General features: G+C 45.2%; 2 protein-coding genes and 1 long non-coding RNA gene across 3 annotated transcripts; all 3 read left to right on the top strand.

Moving 5' to 3' along the window:
- The first annotated feature begins 1,908 nt into the window (after window positions 1-1,908).
- Window positions 1,909-13,709, top strand: LOC106574849 (glutathione S-transferase LANCL1). Its single transcript, XM_014150955.2, has 10 exons — window positions 1,909-2,008; window positions 2,408-2,556; window positions 2,782-2,899; window positions 3,098-3,308; window positions 3,697-3,850; window positions 6,774-6,920; window positions 10,069-10,251; window positions 10,682-10,858; window positions 11,970-12,042; window positions 12,275-13,709. Exons 2-10 carry the CDS (start codon window positions 2,470-2,472, stop codon window positions 12,349-12,351), a joined length of 1,227 nt encoding a protein of 408 aa, XP_014006430.1. The 5' UTR covers window positions 1,909-2,008; window positions 2,408-2,469; the 3' UTR covers window positions 12,352-13,709.
- A 4,404-nt stretch (window positions 13,710-18,113) lies between these two features.
- On the top strand, window positions 18,114-26,715 carry LOC100194643 (myosin, light polypeptide 3-3). The gene is made up of 6 exons (NM_001139728.1): window positions 18,114-18,281; window positions 18,907-18,967; window positions 24,873-25,016; window positions 25,530-25,700; window positions 25,971-26,048; window positions 26,255-26,715. Exons 1-6 carry the CDS (start codon window positions 18,279-18,281, stop codon window positions 26,281-26,283), a joined length of 486 nt encoding a protein of 161 aa, NP_001133200.1. The 5' UTR covers window positions 18,114-18,278; the 3' UTR covers window positions 26,284-26,715.
- On the top strand, window positions 18,974-19,620 carry LOC123727890 (uncharacterized). The gene is made up of 2 exons (XR_006759850.1): window positions 18,974-19,437; window positions 19,471-19,620. It is a non-coding gene; the product is annotated as an uncharacterized lncRNA (long non-coding RNA).
- Window positions 26,716-27,199: the final 484 nt, after the last annotated feature.

The raw sequence follows: 27,199 nt of genomic DNA, 5'->3' as shown, positions 1-27,199 counted from the left end.
GGCCCAGGGAGGAGGACGACAGAGTGAATTCACACAGCAAACCTTTTTGTTAAATCTTTACTTGTTTTCACCTACACACACACTTTTCCACACTTTCATTACCCTCAGGTCCAGTGGACCAGAACACCACATATGTAATATAAATGTGTAGGGGGGGTCCAGTGGACCAGAACACCACATATGGAATATAAATGTGCAGGGGGGTCCAGTGGACCAGAACACCACATATGTAATATACATGTGCAGGGGGGTCCAGTGGACCAGAACACCTCATATGTACATTTTACATTTTAGTCATTTAGCAGACACTCTTATCCAGAGTGACTTACAGTAGTGAATGCATACATTTCATATATTTTTTTTCTTCTTTTTTCTCCATACTGGTCCCCCGTGGGAAACGAAACCACAACCCTGGCGTTGCAAACACCATGCTCTACCAACTGAGCTACACGGGACCATGTAATATAAATGTGCAGGGGGTCCAGTGGACCAGAACACCACATATGTAATATAAATGTGCAGGGGGGTCCAGCGGACCAGAACACCACACATGTAATATAAATGTGCAGGGAGTCCAGTGGACCAGAACACCACATATGTAATAGAAATGTGCAGGGAGTCCAGTGGACCAGAACACCACATATGTAATATAAATGTGCAGGGGGTCCAGTGGACCAGAACACCACATATGGAATATAAATGTGCAGGGGGGTCCAGTGGACCAGAACACCACATATGTAATATAAATGTGTAGGGGGGGGTCCAGTGGACCAGACCACCACATATGTAATGTAAATGTGTAGGGGGGTCCAGTGGACCAGAACACCACATATGTAATATAAATGTGCAGGGGGGTCCAGTGGACCAGAACACCTTATATGTAATATAAATGTGCAGGGGGGTCCAGTGGACCAGAACACCACATATGTAATATAAATGTGTAGGGGGGTCCAGTGGACCAGAACACCACATATGTAATATAAATGTGTAGGGGGGTCCGGTGGACCAGAACACCACATATGTAATATAAATGTGTAGGGGGGTCCAGTGGACCAGAACACCACATTTGTAATATAAATGTGTAGGGGCGTCCGGTGGACCAGAACACCACATTTGTAATATAAATGTGTAGGGGTGTTCACAGTGTGCACTCAATGAAAATGTGTTATTTTGCATGTTCTTCACAGAAAATGAGCCAAGGCCAATGAGTCTCAGGTTGAAAAAAATAACTAATTGTATTGAAGAATCTCAAATATAAAATATAGTTTGATTTGTTTAACACTTTTTTGGTTACTACATGATTCCATGTGTTATTTCATAGTTTTGATGTCTTCACTATTATTCTACAATGTAGAAAATAGTAAAAATAAAGAAAAACCCTTGAATGAGTAGGTGTGTCCAAACTTTCATGTAATATAACAGGCTTTTAAAATGTAATATTGGTGCACAATTTCTACTTAAAATATCAAATGGACTCTTTTCGTTGAACGACTCATTTGCTGTGTAAGATCTTAATTCAGAGACTGGGATGGGTTTTGATAATTCAAAACAGACATGTAGGCCTTCATAGCAAACCTTATGCTTTGTTTAAAAGGCAACAATAGTTTTAACAGTTGGCTGCATATCCTTCCACCAGCTCAATCTATCCCTGCGTGCATAAAATCTATAGCATTGCTTATGCCGTTTCACTGTCATTATGGCACACGAGAAAATACACAATATAATTGCCATATCGTATTTGCAATGCCCAGGTGGCAGCATTGCAAGGTGGCAGTTGAAGATGAATAGTGTTTTATAAATGAATAGTCAGTAAATATGATAGTTGATTGTTTAATAACTCGTTATTTACTGCACATCAACATATTACCTCACACTGCTCGAAGTAACCAAAAAGGCCTGTAATGCGGACTCCTTCACACCAGGTGGCCACACTGGCGTTGTAAAGTCCATTCAACGTGTTTGTCAGTGAAGCGATCAAGAACATTATAAACATCAACCGTCTGCAGTGGTATGTCCTTTTTATCCACTGACTTTTAACATTCGGCCTTTTTTTTCTGTATTTAGCGCAAAGGCATGTGTTTCAAAATATTAGCTAATATTGTAGCTATAGCTAGCTGCACTATCACACATGCTAATTTCAATGGCGACTGAGCACATGATATTGAGCTAGCGTAGCATGCTAGCGCTAGTTAGCATAGTTAGCAAGTTTGGGGGCGTGTTGCACGAATCTCTTCCAAAGCAGTGTCTCTAACTATATATTTGATTTAGTTAGATAGCGAGATACATTGTATATTTTTGTTGCACCCTCTACCATAGAGTTGTTGGAATTCATGTAATTATCTCTGTAGCGAGAGCCAGACCGAGAGTGGTCTCAACATCGTGTGTCCCCATCCCACCTCTCTCGCAGATTCCTTCTCGTTTGACCAAAAAACTTGAGTTTTAGTGGGAGCGGAGGGGAGTTGGAAGAAAATGGACCAGAGAGCTTGGAAGAACCCATACGCAGACTATGATGGGAACCCTGCATCTGTGCAAGAACTATTTGATTCACAAGGAAAGGTATGAAGCTAACGTTAGCTAGCTGAAGTTAAAGCTAGCTAGGCCTGGTAAGCAAACGGTCATACCCTGGCTGTACAATACATAGCCTACATGTCATGAGCCTTTTTATGGTAAATGCATCAGGTAACTGAAATATGCAACATTCAAAGGACTTCAAAGCCAGGACTACTGAAAAAGATCTAATACAATAAAATCCAATATGTTCTGTCATGGTGTTTTCTACAGCTCACAGCAGAGTTTGCAGGGCGGCTGAGCAATGCCATCAGTCAGCTGTTGATGCACATGGAGAATGGGCTCAAGTCTGCTGACCCTAGAGACTGCACTGGCTACACTGGCTGGGCAGGTGAGGAAGAAGAACCCACCATCTTGCTTTTTCTAGGTTTAGACTACATTCTGTCACCTCAAATCACAAGTCTCCTAAACTCTGTCCGTTCCTCGCATCCCTGTCCCCCTCCCCCTCCTCGTTTCCCCCCCATCTCCTCTCGCCCTCTTCCCTGTCTCCTCTTCCCCTCATCTACCCCCATCCCCTCTCCCTCCCCAGGCATCGCCCTGCTTTACCTGCACCTCCACGGTGTGTTCGGCGAGCCTTCATTCCTGCAGAAGGCTCTGGACTACGTGGGCCACAGCCTGACGTGTCCGACGCGGCGACGTGATGTCACCTTCCTGTGTGGTGACGCCGGGCCCCTGGCCGTGGCTGCAGTGGTCTACCACAGAGTACAGAGGGCACAGGAGTCAGACGAATGCCTCAGCAGGTCAGTACAGGACATGGGCCAGCCATAGATGTGTATGTATGTATGTGTTGTGTGATCTGTTTATATAATGACGTGTTATGTACGTCATTGGGGACGGCTCACCAGTAAGAGAATTAAGACACTGGTGCTCTGTGTGTCTAGATTTCATTCCACCTAATCGCTAATTTGATCAGTATCTGGATATCATGCCAGTCATTCCTCGCACTTGTCTAGATCTGAGAGGATTTGGTAGGTGTCACAATATGGCAACAGGTCCACCTGGTCTATTGGAAGGCAAGATCCTCAGGGGATAAAGGCTAGATGTTGATTTGGAATAAAGTCCAAACAGTTCCTCAGTAAGATGCCATAAGAGATCTGAAGTAAACTGATTGTTCCCCCTTCCCTCCAGGCTGCTGCAGCTCCATCAGTCGGTGGTAATGGGCTCCGGGGCCAGCGGTCTCCCTGATGAGCTGCTCTACGGCAGGATGGGTTACCTCTACGCCCTGACCTTCATCAACCAGCAGTTTGGCCACGACAAGATCCCCATCCAGTACATCCAACAGGTCAGTCGTAGGCTCACGGTTAAGGTTCATCACATACACATTGGAAATGTATTCTAGCACTGTTACATTGCGTGTGTTCAATAGAAACAGAGTTGGTTGAGCTACAAGCATTCTCATCAGAAAGGTGAACGATCTTCTAAGTAGGACCATTTGATAATGAAATGAAATTGTTATCCTTTTTTAACACTACTGAAAGGAGGTTAGTCGAGCCAAGTACTGTGCTGGCCTGATAATGCATCCATTGGTGGAGCTGTGCTCTAAAGGACAAAGCCAGGGAGGCCCCCCTTTTGTAGGCCCACGTTAAAAACGTTTTTTTTTAGGAACTGTCGCCTTCTCAACATACGGTTGAGAGTTAGGATGTTAGAATACACAAGGTGCTGTTTAGTAATGTAGTAGTGCATCAGCAGTTTCTCTTGTCAGTCATTAGCTAGGTTTCCATCAAATTGGCCACAGATTTTCATGCATAAAGAACATATGCAGATTTTCCCACTATTGACGTTTCCACCAAGCAGACTTGATGTGGATACAAATCAGTGGGTGATGACGTAGTGCACACAATGTACTTTTTCCCTTTTTCAATTCCCGACTAAAAATCTGAAGTTTTCAACTCTACCGATAGTTAAGTCACAAACTGTTGCGTCTTGGCCCATGCGCTCTAGCAAACAGCTGGCAGATACAGTGCGGGTGGACTACATGATGAGCTTAACATGAATAAGAGCGCAAGTATTTTTATTTGTCAAATGGCAGTCGAGTATCGCTCAGGTAACCAGAATAAGACTCTCAATGTTTATTCGAAAGGAGCACAACCCTGTGAATTTCATAATTTATTTCATCTGTAGCCTAATAAACTGCATGGTTTCATTGCGGGACTCCAAGTTTACTTTGATGTGATGGTTATTATATCAATATTTGCTCATAAGAGCGCATAATACATTTTACCGAATCAAAAAGATCCCACCATGTCGAACGAACAAATGATTTGTGTGCGTTTATAAAATTGTAATAACTTTATTTCTATCAAAAAAACATGTATACTGTATGAGCAGGTAGGCCTACTCACATAAAACCTGGAGATGGAAACGTGGTGACAGTCACTCAGTTGGCCCATGTCGGCTAACATTGTTTAGAGTAATGCGTTAATCTAGCCAGCTATCAGAACTTGTAGGAGTTGATTTTGTTAGTCACTCTCACTCAGATATTTTCTTAACATGGCATAAGGCAGGGGCAAAATGTGGATAAATGCAGAACATTGGGTGTAAAACTGCACATTTTCCCCTCCATCCCCAAGGCAAATTAAGTAGAATTGCGTGAAATGCGCAATTTTATTACTAAATCAACTCTCCGTCCCCATGGCGAAATGTGTAGAATTGGAGGGCGATATAGCCTGAACCATATCTCACGTTTTTTCTTTCTCAAACTTATGGGCAATTCATGAACATATGAGTTGTTGTACAGTTAAAGGTAAAATACACTGCATTTCAAACAGTCAGAAATAAATCTAATGAATTCAGGGTTTGTGAAGTTATACCGAGGCTAAATATAAACCTTCCACGACCATAAGACCCACTAATCATTTCATTATTTTATCAAAATAGTTGAACCTGCTTTTTTTGTTGCAATAATCACTGATCTGTCTATGAAAATGTATTGTTTTGTTACGACTGTGACTAGAACCATGAAATAATGCTCCTTCACTAATAATGACTAACTTCTTGTAGCTAGCATTAGACTATAGAGAATGAACACAGGGCTCATCAGCCATCTCTCAAGCCCACGTGCTAGTGAATAGCCAGCTAATCTTTCTATTTCAAGTTTAGTCAACATGGATCTGTTTGTTGGCTAACAAGGCTGAACAGTTGAATTGTTATGAACACACCCTCCTGTCTGTCTCCAGCTGTTTGAACAGCATGCTAGCCTGTCCACCTGGTTCAGATGTTGAAATCAAGTGGCCTACCATATTTCTCAGAATGAGAATGTGTTGCCAATTCCTTATTTAACTGCTTATTGCACATTTCTGAAACAGACTGGACATTGAGTATACTAGTCTTTGGCTCAAATGGAGGGGGGAATAAAATCTATTGCTCGGGAGGGTTCGCGTAACAATATTTTGCATAAGGCTCCCAAAAGGCTAGGGGCGGGTCTGACTGCATGTGTGGATGTGGGTAAGCTGACCCGCGAGCCACTGCAGCCCCTGGTGATGAGTTCAGCTACCCTGGACAAAACTATTATCTAATATCAGCACCAGTAAGGTTCAGGTCGGCACAATAGTGTGGAAAGTGTGAATCTTCTTTTTTCCCGTTGATATATGTTGTGTACATTCAGTCTTCCACCCTACAGATTTTCAGAAGCAATACAACCGCTCTATTGGGAGGGTTCTGACTGAGTTGACCCTGGTCTCTCTCCGTCTGATCTGAGGCTGTGTTGATATCAGGGATGTGTGGTGTGTTTTGACCCTGATCTCTCTCCCACAGATCTGTGAGGCTGTGTTGATATCAGGGATGTGTGGTGTGTTTTGACCCTGGTCTCTCTCCATCTGATCTGAGGCTGTGTTGATATCAGGGATGTGTGGTGTGTTTTGACCCTGGTCTCTCTCTCCCACAGATCTGTGAGGCTGTGTTGATATCAGGGATGTGTGGTGTGTTTTGACCCTGGTCTCTCTCTCCCACAGATCTGTGAGGCTGTGTTGATATCAGGGATGTGTGGTGTGTTTTGACCCTGATCTCTCTCCCACAGATCTGTGAGGCTGTGTTGATATCAGGGATGTGTGGTGTGTTTTGACCCTGGTCTCTCTCCCACAGATCTGTGAGGCTGTGTTGATATCAGGGATGTGTGTTTTGACCCTGGTCTCTCTCCGTCTGATCTGAGGCTGTGTTGATATCAGGGATGTGTGGTGTGTTTTGACCCTGGTCTCTCTCTCCCACAGATCTGTGAGGCTGTGTTGATATCGGGGGAGGCCCAGTCCCAGAGGTTCCGTTGTCAGGACCAGAGCCCTCTGATGTACGAGTGGTACCAAGAACAGTATGTAGGCCCCGCCCATGGCCTGGCAGGCATCTACTACTTCCTCATGCAGGTAATAAAGCTAGAGCTGATTGGTTCGAACTTCCCTTTATTCCCATGCAGGTAAAGCTGACAGGTTGAAAATTCCCATTTATGCAGGATTCTGAATCTAAAGAAAACGCCTTCATACAGTGGCAAGAAAAGTAAACCCTTTGGAAATACCTGGATTTCTGTATAAATTGGTCAATTTAAAAAAAATCTGATCTTCATCTAGGTTACAAGATTATTAGTCTGTTTAAACTAATAACACACAATTATATGTTTTCATGTCTTTATTGAACACACCGCATAAACATTCCCAGTGCAGGGTGGGAAAAGTATGTGAACCCTTGGATTTAATAACAGGTTGACCCTCCTTTTGCAGCAATAACCTCAACCAAATGTTTTCTGGAGTTGTGGATCAGACCTGCATAACGGTCAGGAGGAATTTTGGACCGTTCCTCTTTACAAAACTGTTTCAGTTCAGCAATATTCTTGGGATGTCTGGTGTGATCTCTCTTGAGGTCATGCCACAGCATCTCAATTGGGTTGAGGTCAGGACTGACTGGGCCACTCCAGAAGGCATATTTTCTTCTGTTGAAGCCATTCTGTTGTTGATTTACTTCTGTGTTTTGGGTCGTTGTCCTGTTGAATCACCCAACTTCTGTTGAACTTTAATTTTGGCGGACAGATAACCGTACATTATCCTGCAAAATGTCTTGATAAACTTTAATTCGTTTTTCCATCGATGATGGCAAGCTGTCCAGGCCCTGAGGCAGAAAAGCAGCTCCACACCATGATGCTCCCTCCACCATACTTTACAGTTGGGATGAGGTTTTGATGTTGGAACATCCAGGTGCTCTTTTGCAAACTTCCGACATGCAGCAATGTTTTTTTTTGGACAGCAGTTGGCTTCTTCCGTGGAGTCCTCCCATGACCACCATTCTTGTTTAGACTCACCACCATTCTTGTTTTGACTCACCATTCTTGTCGTAGACTCGTCAACAGAGATGTTAGCATGTTCAAATCTAAGTTTATTTGTCACGTGCGCTGAATACAACAGGTGTAGACATTAGTGAAATCCTTACTTACAGGCTCTAACCAATAGTGCAAAAAAGGTATTAGGTGAACAATAGGTAGGTAGAGAAATAAAACAACAGTAAAAAGACAAGCTATATACATTAGCGAGGCTATAAAAGTAGCGAGGCTACATACAGACACCGGTTAGTCAGGCTGATTGAGGTAGTATGTACATGTAGGTATGGTTAAAGTGACCATGCATATATGATAAACAGAGAGTAGCCGTAGTGTAAAAGAGGGGTTGGTGGGTGGTGGGTGGGGCACAATGCAGATAGCCCGGTTAGCCAATGTGCGGGAGCACTGGTTGGTCGGGCCAATTTGAGGTAGTATGTACATGAATGTATAGTTAAAGTGACTATGCATATATGAATAAACGGAGAGTAGCAGCAGCGTAAAAGAGGGGTTGGGGGGGCACACAATGCAAATAGTCCGGGTAGCCATTTGATTACCTGTTCAGAAGTCTTATGGCTTGGGGGTAAAAACTGTTGAGAAGCCTTTTTGTCCTAGACTTGGCACTCCGATACCGCTTACATTTACATTTTAGTCATTTAGCAGACGCTCTTATCCAGAGCATTTCAGAGAATACATGCATTTCATTTCATGCGTATTTTTTTTTGTGCTGGCCCCCCGTGGGAATCGAACCCACAACCCTGGCGTTGCACACACCATGCTCTACCAACTGAGCCACAGGGAAGACCGCTTGCCATGTGATAGTAGAGAGAACAGTCTATGACTGGGGTGGCTGGGAACTTTGACAATTTTTAGGGCCTTCCTCTGACACCGCCTGGTGTAGAGGTCCTGGATGGCAGGCAGCTTAGCCACAGTGATGTACTGAGTCGTACTCACTACCCTCTGTAGTGCCTTGCGGACGGAGGCCGAGCAGTTGCCGTACCAGGCAGTGATGCAACCAGTCAGGATGCTCTCGATGGTGCAGCTGTAGAACCTTTTGAGGATCTGAGGACCCATGCCAAATCTTTTTCGTTTCCTGAGGGGGAATAGGTTTTGTTGTGCCCTCTTCACGACTGTCTTGGTGTGTTTGGACCATTCTAGTTTGTTGATGTGGACACCAAGGAACTTGGTGCTCTCAACCTGAGAGATTTCTGTAAATCTTTAGCTGACACTAGGATTTTTCTTAACCTCATTGAGCATGCTGCGCTGTGCTCTTGCAGTCATCTTTGCAGGACGGCCACTCCTAGGGAGAGTAGCTGAACTTTCTCCATTTATAGACAATTTTTCTTACCGTGAACTGATGAACATCAAGCCTTTTATGCAAGTCAACAATTCTTAATCTTAGGTCTTCTGGGATCTATTTTGTTCAAGGCATGGTTCACATCAGGCTATGCTTCTTGTGAATAGCAAACAAAACATTTTAATAGAACAGGGCAGCTCTAACCAACAGGGCAGCTCTAACCAACAGGGCAGCTCTAACCAACAGGGCAGCCCTAACCAACAGGGCAGCCCTAACCAACAGGGCAGCCCTAACCAACAGGGCAGCCCTAACCAACAGGGCAGCCCTAACCAACAGGGCAGCTCTAACCAACATCTCCAATCTCGTATCAGTGATTGGACTCCAGGTTAGCTCACTCCTGACTCCAATTAGCTTTTGGAGAAGTCATTAACCTAGGGGTTCACATACTTTTCCCAACCTACTGTACACTGAATGTTTAAATTATGTATTCAATATAGACAAGAAAAATACAATCATTTGTGTGTTATTAGTTTAATCACACTGTTTGTCTATTGTTGTGACTTAGATGAAGATTTATGCAGAAATCCAGGTAATTCCAAAGAGTTCACATACTTTTTCTTGCCACTGTATGTTAAGTCCTATTCCACCAAATAGTTGACTAGTTGAATCATACGCTGATGCTGGAATAGAATATGTGAAATTACTGGGGGACTCTGAAGACCAGGTTTGGAAACACTGTATTATGGGACCTTTAACATAGACGAATCAGCAACCAGGGTTGGGATCAATTCAGGGAGTAAACTTGCTTTTTCTCATTGAAAACAAACCACCAAATGGAATTGACCCCAACATTTTCATCAACCTACTATAAATTGTTAGCCATGAAACCTCTTCCCTGTTCTGTGCCCTGCAGCCAGGCTATGTGGCGGGGGATGAGAGGGTCCACAGACTGGTGAGGCCCAGCGTGGACCACGTCTGTCGACTCCGCTTTCCCACTGGGAACTACCCGCCCTGCATAGGGGACAACAGGGACCTGCTGGTGCACTGGTGTCATGGAGCCCCAGGCATTATCTACATGCTGCTGCAGGCCTACAAGGTACTGGAAACCTGGGCCCTGTTCAGTAGAGGGTAAATGTTTTAGTGAAACTGGGAGGTGATCTTTTCTATCTGAACTCATCCAATAAAAACGCAGGTTTGCTTTTTTCCCGTTACAAAATGTTTTGATACGGTGTGCCTCTACTCAACACACCCCAGTACTATGTTAAGGATAGAATATGTGATGGATAATTACTATGGTACATGCAATCTCAGATGTAATTGGCAGAATAACAACATCAATGTGTCACCCATTTAACATAGAGGGCATTAGTTGTCTGCCAATCAATCCTCTTGGGTTAGAAATAGACTACTGGTTTTATACAGTACTGTCTCAACGTCTCCTAAAGAAAGACATTTGTTTCCTGTTTGAAACATTTAAACGCATTCTGCCCTACTGAACATGCCCTTGCTCTGTTTTCCCTCTGCAGGTGTTTGGAGTGGGCCAGTACCTGGAAGAGGCTCTACAGTGTGGGGAGGTGGTGTGGCACAGGGGCCTGCTGAAGAAGGGCTACGGCCTGTGTCACGGCGCCGCGGGTAACGCCTACGCCTTCCTGGCCCTCTACAAGCTCACCCATGACCCCAAGCACCTCTACAGGGCCTGTATGGTGAGAGGCAGCCTGAACTTACTGACCTGACAGGGACATCTCCTGACCCAATGTCCTCACCTGTTACCACAAGCAAGCTCTTATCAATTGACGAGGATGTGGAGCCTGGAGTTTCCCCTCGTCCAGTCACATGATCAAATTACTTCTTTTTTTTTATCAGGAAAAACTCCTGGCTCAACTGTATGTCCTCACCCTCTACCACCCTCTGTGATGGTTTGATGTTTCAACAAATAGACATTTGGCAGGGTCTCTACAAGGTTTATCACCCACTAGCAGCTTGTCTAGGTAGCTGTTACAAAAAACTTCTCGGAATCCAGAGTTTCTATATTAGATTGAAGGTCATTTTAGGAATACTTTGAACTACACTCAATCATCCTGTGGGCAGCGACCCAAATTTAAATATAAAATTATTCAGAGAACCTGAGACGTTTGAGAAGTGAACCGTTGTATGTTTATTGACAACCGCTAAGTGGCTGTCGGCGTGTAGCTATTGACAGCCGCTAGCTATTGACAGCCGCTAGCTATTGACAGCCGCTAGCTTATTGCTAGCCTATTGCTAGCCTATTGACAGCCGCTAGCTATTGACAGCCGCTAGCCTATTGCTAGCCTATTGACAGCCGCTAGCCTATTGACAGCCGCTAGCCTATTGACAGCCGCTAGCCTATTGACAGCCGCTAGCCTATTGACAGCCGCTAGCCTATTGCTAGCCTATTGACAGCCGCTAGCCTATTGCTAGCCTATTGACAGCCGCTAGCCTATTGCTAGCCTATTGACAGCCGCTAGCCTATTGCTAGCCTATTGACAGCCGCTAGCCTATTGACAGCCGCTATTAGCGTGTCTTTGCATCAACAGACAGTGAGGGTGGTGGTGGTAGTTTAAGCTCTTCCATTTAACCCAATGTACTGTATTGGAACAGACTAGAAGGGCTTTGTGGTCACATAGGTGGGCCATTTAATCCTAGTGGCATCTCAAGTGGCACTGCACTGTAAGGCACACAGTAAGAATGGGCTGCTAAAGATGAATTTCTCTTAGGACAGTATTTCTCTTAGGACAGTATTTGGCGATCGTCTGATACTCATGAAGTTTGACTCGGGTCTTTTGTTTTCTGTAGTTTGCAGACTGGTGCATGAACTACGGCAAACATGGCTGCAGGACACCGGACACTCCTTTCTCATTATTTGAAGGTAATGTGAAGCCATCTAACGCACACAATATCAAGTGTTTGAATTGGAATGTTTAGCCTACATCACAGATTTGCTCAATAATTTGACAAATTGCTATTAGTCAATGAATAGTGGAAAGCTTGAGAACATGGTTGTGTTCATTAGGTATCAAATGGTAGGAAACTGACAAACTGGGAGGGACTACCTGAACACTTGTTTTCATTTTCCTTTGCAAATGTTTTCCTGTCCACAGGCATGGCTGGAACCATCTACTTCCTGGCGGACCTCCTCCAGCCCCTGAAATCAAAGTTCCCAGCATTTGAGGTGTAAAAGGTATCCCTGCTTACCCCTGGTCTCCTGCCTGCTGCTCTGGAAACTATCATACACATCCAAGCACCTAATCTCTCTCCATCTCTCTCACACACACACACACACACACACACACACACACACACACACACCGAGACATTTAAAGAAACACACACAGGCATTTACACCACAGAGTCACCTCTGCAGGTGATAATCAAGATGACTTTTTCCATCACAACAAAATCTTCCCACAGTCTCTCCTTATTGGCTGAACGAACAGTAATTGTGTGTTGGAGGGACCAGGGACAATCAGTGCAAGGGTGACATTTTGCGCGAGCAAATGGCATTGAGCCGTGAGCAAAAGAACCATAAGATTTCAAATAGATGTGAAGGAAAATTATCCAATGTGAATTCCAAAAACTTCAACTCTCAATTGCATCGCATACATCGCATGCATTGCTCAGTTGACTAAACCCTGGCTAAATTCTTGCCTTCTTATAACACTACTTGTTGAAAAGTTCAAATTAAATCATGCTTTATAATGAGTTTTTTTATCATGCAGATTGAGTTTTATGGTATTCTTTGCACGGAGCTGCACCTTTTTTTTGCGTGAGGAAAATGTCGCCACTAGTCAGATATGTGCATGGTGCATGGGGGTTTGAAGTGTTATGCACTGCAACTTGCTCACTATTTTGTGTCTAGACATGGGGCATAAGCAGAGAGAACCACCTCGAGTGGATTGTCCATTTATGGACATCAATTCAATATTTACTTTTCATTCATTTTATGACGCATTGAGTCTTCAGTTTATCTGAGATGAAATTGACTACGATGTTTTTGCTTGGGCTGTAGTCTGGTCAAAAGGTAGTCCTCTCAACTCGGGACCATAATTACCCCCTTGGTGATGGGGGTTGGAGCCCTGTCTCCAACTCTCCTGTCCATGTCCCTTTATCTGTCTCTACTGTCCCGCTGTACTGTCTATGAATCAATAAAAATACCAAGGGGATCTGAGTACCGACCAATCTCCTATTAAAATAATAATCATCTTTGCTCCAACATTCATGTTTGTTAATTTTAGATTTCACCTTTTTTTTGAATTACCGGAATAGAAATTCCATGGTGTAGAGGATTTTTCATCTTTGCAGATTGTGGCTGCAATAGAAACTTTGTAGTAAAATGATTATACTGTGTGACAAAGTACTACAGTAAAACTGTAATGACCATGTGACGCATCATAAGTTGTGTGTGTGTGATGTACGCTTGTAACTCTACTGCTCATCTACGGTTTCTTCACATTTCCATTGGCTAAATAATAAAACAAGGTATTTTTTACATCTCACCTGTCTGTTACCTTTGCTATTAAACTATTATTCATCGTTCTAGTGTTCTGAATCTGACTGGCTCCTTGTCTCGACCTGATGTTATAATAACAGAGCAAAGCCACTAAGGGGCAGCGGAGAGTTTGTCCATTTGGAATGGGAGTGTTCACGTTGAGCGGCAAGAATCGGTGAGTCCATCCGACCGTCCATCTACTAAAGCCTCCATTTTACTGTCCCCTTTCCAAACACTGTTAGGTGGTTAATATACTCTTTCTGACTTGACCACTCCAACTTTCTCTATATTTGACTCCATTCACAAAGGCACCAAAAATGTGCATGTTAAACCTCAGGTCTCCTGTGTGCAACAAGACTGTTTACCTACTGAGCTTCGGGAGCCAACGCAAGGTTCCCCGAACCACCATCACAAGTGAGCAAGGTTCCCCGAACCACCATCACAAGTGAGCAATTGCGCTGTAACCTGCTGTATTGACCAATTCACTTATGCGGTTATACATGCGGAATTAGCACAACATCCATATTGGCTGGTCCTGTCAACTGCACCTGGGTCAGCTGTAAAGGGGTGTTACAGTATGAGCCTCTAACAGGACACTAATTGGGCTGTAAGCGTGGAGCTGGATGACTACTGAAGTCCATCTACCCTGTCCCTAAGGAACTCCACTCCTAACACTCTCTGCCAGATCAGGCTCCGGTAACCCTGAAGGAGAGGGGTACAATACGTCAACTCTTTTTTTAAGCCTGCTCCCTGCCCCTCTTTTACGATGTGTGGCTGACATGGGCTCAAACCTGGGTTTAAATAGTATTTGACTGTTTGCTTTAGCCTGTGGGTGGGTTTGATGGTTGGGCTTGACATTTTGGGACTGTTCTATTGGTGCCCTTGAGCCAGGCAAGCTCAATCAACCATAGCTTAGTGTGTGAATTGATTTCGAATAGTATTTGAACCCAAGACAACTTGGCTCAGGGTAGGAGGGGGTTAGCAACCAGTGACCCCACCCCCCCCTGAGGAGCTGCCCCCTGTCCCTCTCTCTGAGATTGGGAGGGGGGAGGAGGTAAGAAACTGAACACCGCAGGAGCGAGGGTAAAAATAGTGCTCATGTGTCCCAGGGCGCGGCCTCTCCAAGCCCCCAGACATGTCCTACACCACATTACATACAGCAGGAGGGGGAAGGAACTACAAGGTCGGGCTGATTCAAACCTGGGTTCAAATACTACTTGAAATACATTGAGCGTTTGCTTTAGCCTGCCTAGAATGCCAGGTGGGCGGGGCTTGCAGTTTTGGTACTAATCTGTTGGGCCATTAAGCTACAGGCAAGCTCAATCAAGCACAGGTGACGTGTTTTAATTGATTTTGAATAGTATTTGAACCCAGGTCTTGTTTAATTTAGAATTGACTTTGCGGTGCTTGGTGGCTGGGTATTAACAGGGGATGTTACTAATGATGGCTGTGTTCTTGACCTTGTTGGGGGTCGAGGACAGTGACAGTCACACTGTGGATTCTATAGTCTGACCTACTGACCACTGTGACATAAGGGGTGGAGTCAGGCAGATTCCACACAGGCACAACATTTCCAACATTGTTTCTGACAAAAACAACTTGAGACAAAAGTACAGCCGATTGGGCAATAAGTGGCCACTGGTTCAATGCAAACTCTGTTTAAGTGCAACACAGTCCCAATTAAAATACTGTAACTATCCTTTTTAAATTGCTTTGGATATCTGGATTCGGTGCAACTCCACCTATTCGTGTCCATCCAAGCCCTTTGTATACGTCATAGATCAGTACTCAGCTGTAGGCTATAGCCTTTTCCATGGTATTAATGAATTGTAGAACAGAACATTACTCCGTAGTTGTGAATCATTACTCATTCTTTATGCTGTTGATTTCCATGTATTTTATACACAACACACACACTATAGCTATAATCTGTCAGCACAGACTGGACCCTTTATCTCAATCACACGGATTATTCTATTTCTTTCAATAGTTGCCAGGCTTCGATGTTTTAAAATGTTATCAATGTTCTCAAACACCATTTCATTAACATATCATACAACATGCATCCTATATCATAGACATGTTGATATGAAGCCTGTCCACTTCTGACAGCCCAGACATTATTTATTTGTCCTGTGTTTTATGGCGTTATGCCACAGGCCTCTCAATCTTGGACCATAGGTAGGATAACAAACTTATTCAAGAATAAGAATAATTGTTTCTTATAGTAGGCCCACATTGTTTGGTTATTTTAGTACAAATGTGTATTCCTATTGCACAAAGATGTGTGCGACCACCCCCCTCCCACACTCCGCAATCCCCTGGTGTCTGGTTTCGATTGAACAGGGTGAAGAAGCTTGGAGGGGGAGGTTGTTCTATTAGATTGTGACATTCCTGACATGCCAGCTCATCTTATTTTATGAAAGAGTGCGTCTCGTATTGAGAGAACAATTGAACCAATAAGACAGAAGAATAAAATGTCTTTCTGCTCGTTATTGGTCATTTCATATTACAGTGGCCCACACAAAAGAATATTGGCTAACGTCCACCTCTGCTACTCTTCATCATGTATTGGTAAAACATACAACACACAAACTGGGTAATGAAAACAAGAACAAGCCTTTCCTCTTCCAATAAAAATGCCATCTCGTTTGTTAGATATGTGGAGGATCAGTAGTGACGTGTAAACCCCCCTCTGTATTTCTTCATAATTTCACTTCAATTCGCAAGAGGCTGAATGTATCTCACCGGAGAAAGCAGCTGTGAGCGAAACAGTACCCCTTCTGTATGTGTAGGCCATCTATCTGATGCTTTCTGGTCAAAAAGACTATGCCATTGTTGCCACCTGTACCATTGAATACAAGGGAAGCCATCGATCATTTGGCCTACCTTGATTAAAAATAATAATATGAATAGCCACACCAAAACAACGTGTCAAGGGAAGCCAGCTTGGATATGCCATCACTCCTATCACAGAAAAATACCATGAATTGTTGCATCTCGATTTGTTGTTGTCCACCGGTGGCCATCTAGCTAAAATTGTCCCTTTCCTAAATTTGCCATGGATGGAGATGGGTATTTGGATTTGTGGTTTTACTTAGTTCTCTGCACTGGCCAATGATTATTATTATTATTACAGTGATTTTGATTCAACCATAGAATACATTGTGCCCCTGGACTAAGAAGATAGAAGTTCAATATGTAGCTAGATGTAGAAGGTTAATGTTAACTAGATAACATTGCCCATGAAAGGAAGTTAGGCTAGCGAGCAGATGTTTTAGCCAGGTAGCCTAAGACAACAAAGGTATGACAATCATAAACCGTTTCGTCAACGTGCAAGAGAGAAGGATGGCATTGGCGTACCTCTACAAGTAGGGTGAGTCAACATGTTTTTTCTACTTGCACGAATAAACACACAAATCAGAACCATGGACAGCCACATATTTAGCTGACATTGATTGGACCGTTTGTGGTATCTTTTAGTTGTCACTGTTTTATACTAAGCATGTGTGATTTGATAGTGGAGGCAGCTCCTGTTTTCTTTGTGACTTTCAGTAACGGTTCTAAATCATTAGTCCGAAAATATGGGACACGTGACCTTTCTTGACCATGCTGTAGGTCATGTAACTGTCTGTTACATACAATATGCTTTGTGGACTCCACCGGACAGAGGTTGCTGTCCAGTTTTGTGATGAAACAAAGGTGTGGTTGAATGTATCCTGCCACTGTGTCTTATTGTCTCGGCCTTTAGGCCTATATATCACTGTGTCAAGGCATATGAACTAACAGGTTATAGAGCAAACAACACAATTATCACAACACATAGGTTGTAATATGGCTTTTTTCTGGCTTTGCTTCCCGGTGATTTTTTTTTTAACCCACGCACATCTACTTATTAGCCTACCACTGAATTCGTGTCAGTTGTTTAAGGCCTAAGGCAAATAGGTGTGCAGCGTCAATAGGAAAAGGCTGACTTGATCTTTAGGGCGCTATGCTTATTACGGCCCAAAAATATCCAGTTAAACATTGTGCTTCATGGCGTACTGTTGCTGCGGACCCAGCAGGACCCTGCTTTTCGTTGTGTGTTTTGACTACTCCCCTATACAACCATAAGAGGAGGAAGACTCACCGTTTAAAAATATCACATTGTAAACATGAGAATCTTTCTGCAGTTGTGGGTTCTGTTGGTTCGGCGTATTTTTTTTAAATCCGCGCCGGAACACGCAAATCCAGCCCTTTTCAGTGCCCATCTATCACTCACCTACTTCAGGCTAGAATGTCAACCAACAACATCATTTGCGACCCTTGTAAAAGGGTTTGGAAATGCTGACCCGAGACAAGGCGTCTCGAATCAGTTCCTTAGCCGACTAAAAATAGCCCTGTCCCCGTCCTTCTAAAGGCCTGCTAGCGCTCCGAGAGGGGACCACAGCTCCACTTTCCGTATTGCCCTAAGAAAGTTAAAGAAGTTCCAACCCGTCACCTGACCCGCCCCGTGACATCACGACCCGATCATAAATAAGAGAGGGACATTGAGGATGGTTCAGGACCACTCTCTCTCGGGACTCCGGCTTCTTTAGTACTTCTTTCTGCCCCGTGTCAACTCCTTCATCTCCGTAATGGTGTGTACTTTTGGATTTACCACTGCCTGAATGCTTTTTTTTGTGCCTGTACATTTGTGTGGCTTTGGGGCTATTGGATTATGTAAAAGCCTGACGTTGCTTCAGCACTACCATGGGACATCTGTGTGATTTGATATAGAGATTGGATATCAACACTTGGGTGGTTCCTTTCTTTGTTAACAAAATAAGCCACTGTCATACTCCATTTTGGGGGGAAGAAACCAAGGTGGAAGTATTAGATTAGAGCTTCTCATTTGGCTCCACAGAGAAACCTTGGAATATATCCCTAATGCTAATCTGTACATCTCTACATACTTGTACCATTGAAAGCATTTAATCTAGCCATCGTCACACTAACTACTGTAATTTCTCACCTAGTGTCTAATTCATGTATTGTTCTATATCTAGAATGTAGACCTTCTATACACCTGTACTTCTATGTTATTCTGTTGAGCACCTGCATCACTTTGAGATTAGTCTCTATCACCATGGTGCCGGCGATGTGTTGGTACTTTGAGAATGTCAGGACGCCCGTGGTGCATGGTGGTGGTGGATTGGTTATAACAGGTCTCAGATCAGGTCCTAGGGACTAATCCTTGTCTTGTGCTGTGTGCATCTTTAATAGACTGATGCTGCTCCCGCTGAGGCATCTGGCGCCTCCGCTTTTACGGCCGACCAGATCGAGGGTAAGTGTGTGTGTGGAGTTAGACAGAACAAAGAGAGGGCCCTATACACTCTCTAGGTGAGGACTCTGTGTAGGACTAGGTGAGGACTCCGTGTAGGACTAGGTGAGGACTCCGTGTAGGACTAGGTGAGGACTCCGTGTAGGACTAGGTGAGGACTCTGTGTAGGACTAGGTGAGGACTCTGTGTAGGACTGGGTGAGGACTCTGTGTAGGACTAGGTGAGGACTCTGTGTAGGACTAGGTGAGGACTCTGTGTAGGACTAGGTGAGGACTCTGTGTAGGACTAGGTGAGGACTCTGTGTAGGACTAGGTGAGGACTCTGTGTAGGACTAGGTGAGGACTCTGTGTAGGACTAGGTGAGGACTCTGTGTAGGACTAGGTGAGGACTCTGTGTAGGACTAGGTGAGGACTCTGTGTAGGACTGGGTGAGGACTCTGTGTAGGACTGGGTGAGGACTCTGTGTAGGACTGGGTGAGGACTCTGTGTAGGACTCTGTAGGACTAGGTGAGGACTCTGTGTAGGACTAGGTGAGGACTCTGTGTAGGACTAGGTGAGGACTCAGGGTCTTTACAGATAGCTAGCTCAGTGATAAAGCATGTCCCCTGTGTTTTACAAAGTAGCACTTACCAAGTTCAATAGGCAAAATTACACTCAAATAGGTCAAGTTGCCCCCAGAATAAGTTCCCCTGTGGACTAGCTTTAGTTAGGCTCTCAAAGTGGAATTGTATGATCTGCATGGTTTCTGCACCATGAGGTCCCCTCTGTGAGGGCCTAACAAAGTGTGATAAGTCACTGGAAATGACCTAAGTTGGGTCCACTAGTTTTGGAGCCCATGGCCTTGACAACACAAGTGCAGAATAACCCAGGGGCTTGTTCAGCTGTCCAGAGGAGATTAGTGTCCCTGCTTCTATTCTGAGCAGCACTGTCTTGTCTTGAATGACAGAGCACAGTGGTCCTTAGGGCTCGCATGGCAGCCGCATCTCCGTGCAGCAGGAGCCGGATACCCCCCCACCCTTTGTTCCTCACTGAAGGACATGATCTTTTAAAAGACTCCTTCAGAGTGGCTGTTGTTTTGTGTAGAGCTAGTTGGTGTGTAGAACTGGTGACAGTTGGTGTGTGTGTGGAACTGATGGCAGTTGGTGTGTGTGTGGAACTGATGGCAGTTGGTGTGTGTGTGGAACTGATGGCAGTTGGTGTGTGTGTGGAACTGATGGCAGTTGGTGTGTGTGTGGAACTGATGGCAGTTGGTGTGTGTGTGGAACTGATGGCAGTTGGTGTGTGTGTGTGGAACTGATGGCAGTTGGTGTGTGTGTGTGTAGAACTGGTGGCAGTTGGGGTGTGTGTGTGTGTAGAACTGGTGGCAATTGTGTGTGTGTGTGTGTGTGTGGAACTGATGGCAGTTGGTGTGTGTGTGTGTGTGTGTGTGTAGAACTGGTGGCAGTTGGGGTGTGTGTGTGTGTAGAACTGGTGGCAATTGTGTGTGTGTGTGTGTGTGTGTGTCTATAGAACTGGTGGCAGTTGGTGTGTGTAGAACTGGTGGCAATTGGTGTGTGTGTGTAGAACTGGTGGCAATTGGTGTGTGTGTGTGTGTCTATAGAACTGGTGGCAGTTGGTGTGTGTAGAACTGGTGGCAGTTGGGGTGTGTGTGTGTGTGTGTGTGTGTGTGTGTGTGGAACTGGTGGCAGTTGGTGTGTGTGTGTGTGTGTGGAACTGGTGGCAGTTGGTGTGTGTGTGTAGAACTGGTGGCAGTTGGTGTGTGTGTGTAGAACTGGTGGCAGTTGGTGTGTGTGTGTAGAACTGGTGGCAGTTGGTGTGTGTGTGTAGAACTGGTGGCAGTTGGTGTGTTTGTGTAGAACTGGTGGCAGTTGGTGTGTGTGTGTGGAACTGGTGGCAGTTGGTGTGTGTGTGTGTGTAGAACTGGTGGCAGTTGGTGTGTGTGTGTAGAACTGGTGGCAGTTGGGGTGTGTGTGTGTGTGTGTGTAGAACTGGTGGCAGTTGGTGTGTGTGTGTGTGTGTGTGTGTAGAACTGGTGGCAGTTGGTGTGTGTGTGTGTGTGTAGAACTGGTGGCAGTTGGTGTGTGTGTGTGTAGAACTGGTGGCAGTTGGTGTGTGTGTGTGTGTAGAACTGGTGGCAGTTGGGGGGTGTGTGTGTGTGTGTGTGTGTGTGTCTATAGAACTGGTGGCAGGTGGTGTGTGTGTGTGTGTGTGTGTGTGTGTGTGTGTGTGTGTGTGTGTTAGAACTGGTGGCAGTGTGTGTGTGTGTGTGTAGAACTGGTGGCAGTGTGTGTGTGTGTGTGTGTGTGTGTGTGTGTGTGTGTGTGTGTGTGTGTGTGTGTGTGTGTGAACTGTGTGGCAGTTGGGTGTGTGTGTGTGTGTGTGTGTGGAACTGGTGGCAGTTGGGGTGTGTGTGTGTGTGTGTGGAACTGGTGGCAGTTGGGGTGTGTGTGTGTGTGTAGAACTGGTGGCAGTTGGTGTGTGTGTGTGTGTAGAACTGGTGGCAGTTGGTGTGTGTGTGTGTGTAGAACTGGTGCCAGTTGGTGTGTGTGTGTGTAGAACTGGTGGCAGTTGGTGTGTGTGTGTGTGTGTGTGTGTGTGTGTGTGTGTGTGTGTGTGTGTGTGTGTGTGTGTGTGTGTGTGTAGAACTGGTGGCAGTGTGTCTGTGTGTGTGTGTGTGTGTGTGTGTGTGTGTGTAGAACTGGTGGCAGTTGGTGTGTGTGTGTGTGTGTGTGTGTGTGTGTGTGTGTGTAGAACTAGTGGCAGTTGGTGTGTGTGTGTGTGTAGAACTGGTGGCAGTTGGTGTGTGTGTGTGTGTGTGTGTGTGTGTAGAACTGGTGGCAGTGTGTCTGTGTGTGTGTGTGTGTGTGTGTAGAACTGGTGGCAGTTGGTGTGTGTGTGTGTGTGTGTGTAGAACTAGTGGCAGTTGGTGTGTGTGTTAGAACTGGTGGCAGTTGGTGTGTGTGTTGTGTAGAACTGGTGGCAGTTGGTGTGTGTGTGTGTGTGTGTGTGTGTAGAACTGGTGGCAGTTGGTTGTGTGTGTGTGTGTGTGTGTGTGTGTGTGTGTGTGTGTAGAACTGGTGGCAGTTGGTGTGTGTGTGTGTGTGTGTGTGTGTGTGTGTGTGTTGAGAACTGGTGGCAGTTGGTGTGTGTGTGTGTAGAACTGGTGGCAGTTGGTGTGTGTGTGTGTGTGTGTGAACTAGTGGCATTTGGTGTGTGTGTGTGTGTGTGTGTGTGTGTGTGTGTGTGTGTGTAGAACTGGTGGCAGTTGGTGTGTGTGTGTGTGTGTGGAGAACTGGTGGTAGTGTGTGTGTGTGTGTGTGTGTAGAACTGGTGGTTGTGTGTGTGTGTGTGTGTAGAACTGGTGGCAGTTGGTGTGTGTGTGTGTGTGTGTAGAACTGGTGGCAGTTGGTGTGTGTGTAGAACTGGTGGCAGTTGGTGTGTGTGTGTGTGTGTGTGTGTGTAGAACTGGTGGCAGTTGGTGTGTGTGTAGAACTGGTGGTAGTGTGTGTGTGTAGAACTGGTGGCAGTGTGTGTGTGTGTAGAACTGGTGGTAGTGTGTGTGTGTAGAACTGGTGGCAGTTGGGTGTGTGTGTAGAACTGGTGGTAGTGTGTGTGTGTGTAGAACTGGTGGTAGTTGGTGTGTGTAGAACTGGTGGCAGTTGGTGTGTGTAGAACTGGTGGCAGTTGGTGTGTGTAGAACTGGTGGTAGTGTGTGTGTGTAGAACTGGTGGTAGTGTGTGTGTGTGTAGAACTGGTGGCAGTTGGTGTGTGTAGAACTGGTGGTAGTGTGTGTGTGTAGAACTGGTGGCAGTTGGTGTGTGTAGAACTGGTGGTAGTGTGTGTGTGTAGAACTGGTGGTAGTGTGTGTGTGTGTAGAACTGGTGGCAGTTGGTGTGTGTGTAGAACTGGTGGTAGTGTGTGTGTGTGTAGAACTGGTGGTAGTGTGTGTGTGTGTAGAACTGGTGGTAGTTGGTGTGTGTGTAGAACTGGTGGTAGGCGTGTGTGTGTAGAACTGGTGTGTGTGTGTGTGTGTGTAGAACTGGTGGCAGTTGGTGTGTGTAGAACTAACTAGTGGTAGGTAACTGGTCAGAAAAGGGTGAGCTAGAAATGAACTGTTGAGGCCCTTTATTCATTTTAGCACCTAGTTAAGTATCACGTCAGTCAGTGGCAGTCCAGTGGTATGTACACTGTCCTATACTGGATACATCATTAACACACTGTTCTTAAGACCATATACAATCACTGTATGTCATCTTATACAATACAATTATTGTATAGGTGTTATTTTATCAGACAAGTCACTATTAGAACAAATTGGTAACACTTTATCAACTTTCATAATTAAGCATTAATAAACAAATGTTTTTTCATTATTTGTAAACTTTTATAACCATTTATAATGTAATAAAATTTATTATAAAGTGTTTCCTAAAGAATCCATTGCTTCTGCATACTCTAGACTAGAGAAATTGCTATTGGCTGGAGGAGCAGCTAGGCTGGGTGCTGCAGGAATACAGGCTGGCCCTATTGGCTGGAGGAGCAGCTAGGCTGGGTGCTGCAGGAATACAGGCTGGCCCTATTGGCTGGAGGAGCAGCTAGGCTGGGTGCTGCAGGAATACAGGCTGGCCCTATTGGCTGGAGGAGCAGCTAGGCTGGGTGCTGCAGGAATACAGGCTGGCCCTATTGGCTGGAGTAGCAGCTAGGCTGGGTGCTGCAGGAATGAGGCTGGCCCTATTGGCTGGAGGAGCAGCAACTGGGTGCTGCAGGAATGCAGCTCCTATTCTAACACACGGGTGCTGCAGGAATACAGGCTGGCCCTATTGGCTGGAGGAGCAGCTAGGCTGGGTGCTGCAGGAATACAGGCTGGCCCTATTGGCTGGAGGAGCAGCTAGGCTGGGTGCTGCAGGAATACAGGCTGGCCCTATTGGCTGGAGTAGCAGCTAGGCTGGGTGCTGCAGGAATGCAGGCTGGCCCTATTGGCTGGAGGAGCAGCAAGGCTGGGTGCTGCAGGAATGCAGGCTGGCCCTATTGGCTGGAGGAGCAGCAAGGCTGGGTGCTGCAGGAATGCAGGCTGGCCCTATTGGCTGGAGGAGCAGCAAGGCTGGGTGCTGCAGGAATGCAGGCTGGCCCTATTGGCTGGAGGAGCAGCAAGGCTGGGTGCTGCAGGAATGCAGGCTGGCCCTATTGCTGAGGCAGCAAGCTGGTGCTGGCAGCGTGTGTTGATTACTCCGGAGTCAGCATTCTTATGTTTAAACCGAGCCGGGCAGGAGGAAATGTCCGTGCCCCTATACGGCATGGGTTTCTTAGGGCGTATCGATTGTCAGTCGGTGGTTCTAAATGCCAAACGCCAGCGGGCCTTGTAGGGGGGAGTGAGGGAGGGAGGGGGGCAGCTGCTGCAGTTCAGGAAATCACATAAGGCCCGTAATCTGTTGGATCACTTTCAATTGGGATTCACAGTGGAGTCCAGAGAAATAGTGACCTGCCTGCCATGCTACCTTTCTGCACCTCTACAGTTGATCATTATTCAGGGGACAATGAGGGAGGAATCGAACGGTCGCCTTCTTTGAATCTGCTGCACGGCAACATGAGACATGTCGTTTCTCACCATCCTCCAGTGCTGCATTTAGAATGAACTTTTACGAGGACGGTGAACATTGTGTCATTGATTGCATGTAGTTTTACTAGAAGTATTGAACAAATATCTGGTCTGTTTTGCCGTTGGTTCACAAAACCAAATGACTAATAACGACGAAGCTCCTTTTCGTCCCTTTCAATAAATAAAATATTACAACTTTGATTTATTGAAACATTTTGAGTGTGAACAAGAGTTGTCAGGATACTGTATGTTTGTGCACACTTTCCGCTTGTCTTCATTCAACTCATCGTAACTCCTCTGCGTTTCCCTCCAGACTTCAAAGAGGCTTTCGGGCTCTTCGACAGAGTCGGTGACAGCATGATTGGATACAACCAGGTGGCTGATGTCATGCGCGCCCTGGGACAGAACCCCCAGAACAAGGAGGTTGCAGCGATCCTGGGAAAACCATCCGCCGATGGTGAGACCACCACTACTCCTATAGGGATAGGTTGTGAGAACGTTGTGAGAACGTCATGATAGGTTCAGGTATAAATGTAGTATGAAGACCAAACAGGCCTCTCTACTCCTGTAGAATAAGTCAGGATGTCTGTTCTAGTCATGACATTGCAAAGTCCCACATACGTTTGCCCTACTGAATGTGGCCCCGGGGATGGAATAGTCCCAAAAGTGTAAATCCCGCCCCCATCTGGCCCTCCAGGTGGTCTTGATCAAACACTCCAGGTATTTGAAAAAAACAAATACTCTTTGAACCCACATCTGGTAACGATATGAATGTTAATTTAGTTGTCTGGTTGAAAGACTGATTATATAAAATAACAGTGATGTAACTACCATCACTAGCGAGACACTAATGTTTGTCATTGACGTGATGTGCATGATGTGATCGTATGAAAACAAGCAGTGGAAGGCTATAGATGGACCACCCTACCGTGTGTGACTAACGTCGATCTCTTCTCCTTCGTCGTGTCAGATATGGCCAACAAGAGGCTGGCCTTCGCCGATTTCATGCCCATGATGGAAAAAGTCGATAAAATAGTGAAGGGTACACTTGATGACTACGTTGAGGGTCTCCGCGTCTTCGACAAGGAGGGCAACGGCACCGTGTCTGGGGCTGAGCTGCGCATCGTGCTGGGAACACTGGGTGAGTGGAGTCGATACATTTAGACACGTTACAGTACAGCACTGACTGGGCACTGGGTTAGGGGTTAGCCAGCTAAAAAGTCTGGTTGGCTGGGTGACGTCAATCCCCTGGCCACCCTACACCCTAGGTACACTACTGCCAGATTGCTTACACCTGTCTAACAGTCTCAGATCTACACAAGTGCTTCGGGTGTAGGGTGTGTTGTTGGGGTTGATTTTGCATTCAGGATGTGTGTGTTTTCCTGACTGGCTCGTTGTTGGTCCCTCTTAGGTGAGAAGATGTCCGAGGCCGAGATTGATTCCCTCCTTATAGGTCAGGAGGACGAGAACGGCAGCATCAACTATGAGGGCAAGTCTTGTTCAACCTCTAAAGAGCAAATACCCAGGATCCTGCACAGATCTGTTTTAATAACACTATCATTAAAACATTTGTACTCTTATTTAAATTGATCAAATTGATGTTTATCAAATGATATTATAAATTAGTTTTTTTATATGATTATTTTATTTAGGTCTCTTGCTCCTGTACTTATGCGTCCTCTGTTCTCCCCACAGCATTTGTCAAGCACGTCCTGTCTGTGTAAGATAGATCAGCTCTGGTTGCCGCAGCACTATCTCCCAGACCCCATGGTGTCAGGACTGTTTTTCTAAAGACCAACCTAGGAAAGAAAAGGACTATAATGGGATGTCGAAAAGCCATTCTGTGTTTGTTTTATTTTCGTCCGTCAACTTTTCAACTCTTCACTCCTCCTCTCTACGGAAGGTACCTCTCCGCTGTCAGATGACGACCCTGGCCTCGCCTCCACCTGGGGCATGTTTCTCCACTTGGGGTGGGACGGTGACCACTCATCAAGTGGGAGGTTGTACCCTCTGCCCCGCCCACCTCATGTCATCATCATCTTGCCGGCAATGCTGGCTGGAAAAGATTGTGGATCGGCCGCCAAGCCCCTCCCCCATCAGTTATATTTATTTTCACTCTGTCGTTTCAGAATAAACTTTTCCAAAAGTACATCCCCCACCTGGCTTGATTCTTGGTCTTCTTCATTGAGCTTGTGATGATGTACTATTTTAGAGGTGTCCTCCATGAAAAGATAAGACAGGAATATAAAGATGTGTATCCTCTGTCTAAAGAAGTGTATAAATACACCTTCAATGAAATACAACTATCATATATCATAGCATATTTTTCATAAACATGTAGTTATATTAAACATGAACTACTGTCACCTGTTGACTGAAAGAACACAATTAGCTGAATCTACAGTTACATGTTGCAATGGTAAGTTAAAGGCCCAATGCAACCGTTGTTATTATTGTTTTCAATGGGGGGGCTGAAAACGAGCATTTATTGGCAGAGAGTTTTGGAACTGGTTTATTAACTAAACTCCATCCCACCAAAACAGGCTGAAACTTAAGGCAACTTAAGGCATTCTTATCAAAACAGCTCTTACACTAAAAGGGAATTATCATCATTTTCACAATTTCACAGTATTATACCAA

The sequence above is a fragment of the Salmo salar genome, chromosome ssa16 (assembly GCF_905237065.1).
Source record: "Salmo salar chromosome ssa16, Ssal_v3.1, whole genome shotgun sequence".
Lineage (NCBI taxonomy): Eukaryota > Metazoa > Chordata > Actinopteri > Salmoniformes > Salmonidae > Salmo > Salmo salar.
This window is presented reverse-complemented; position numbering and strand designations above follow the sequence as displayed.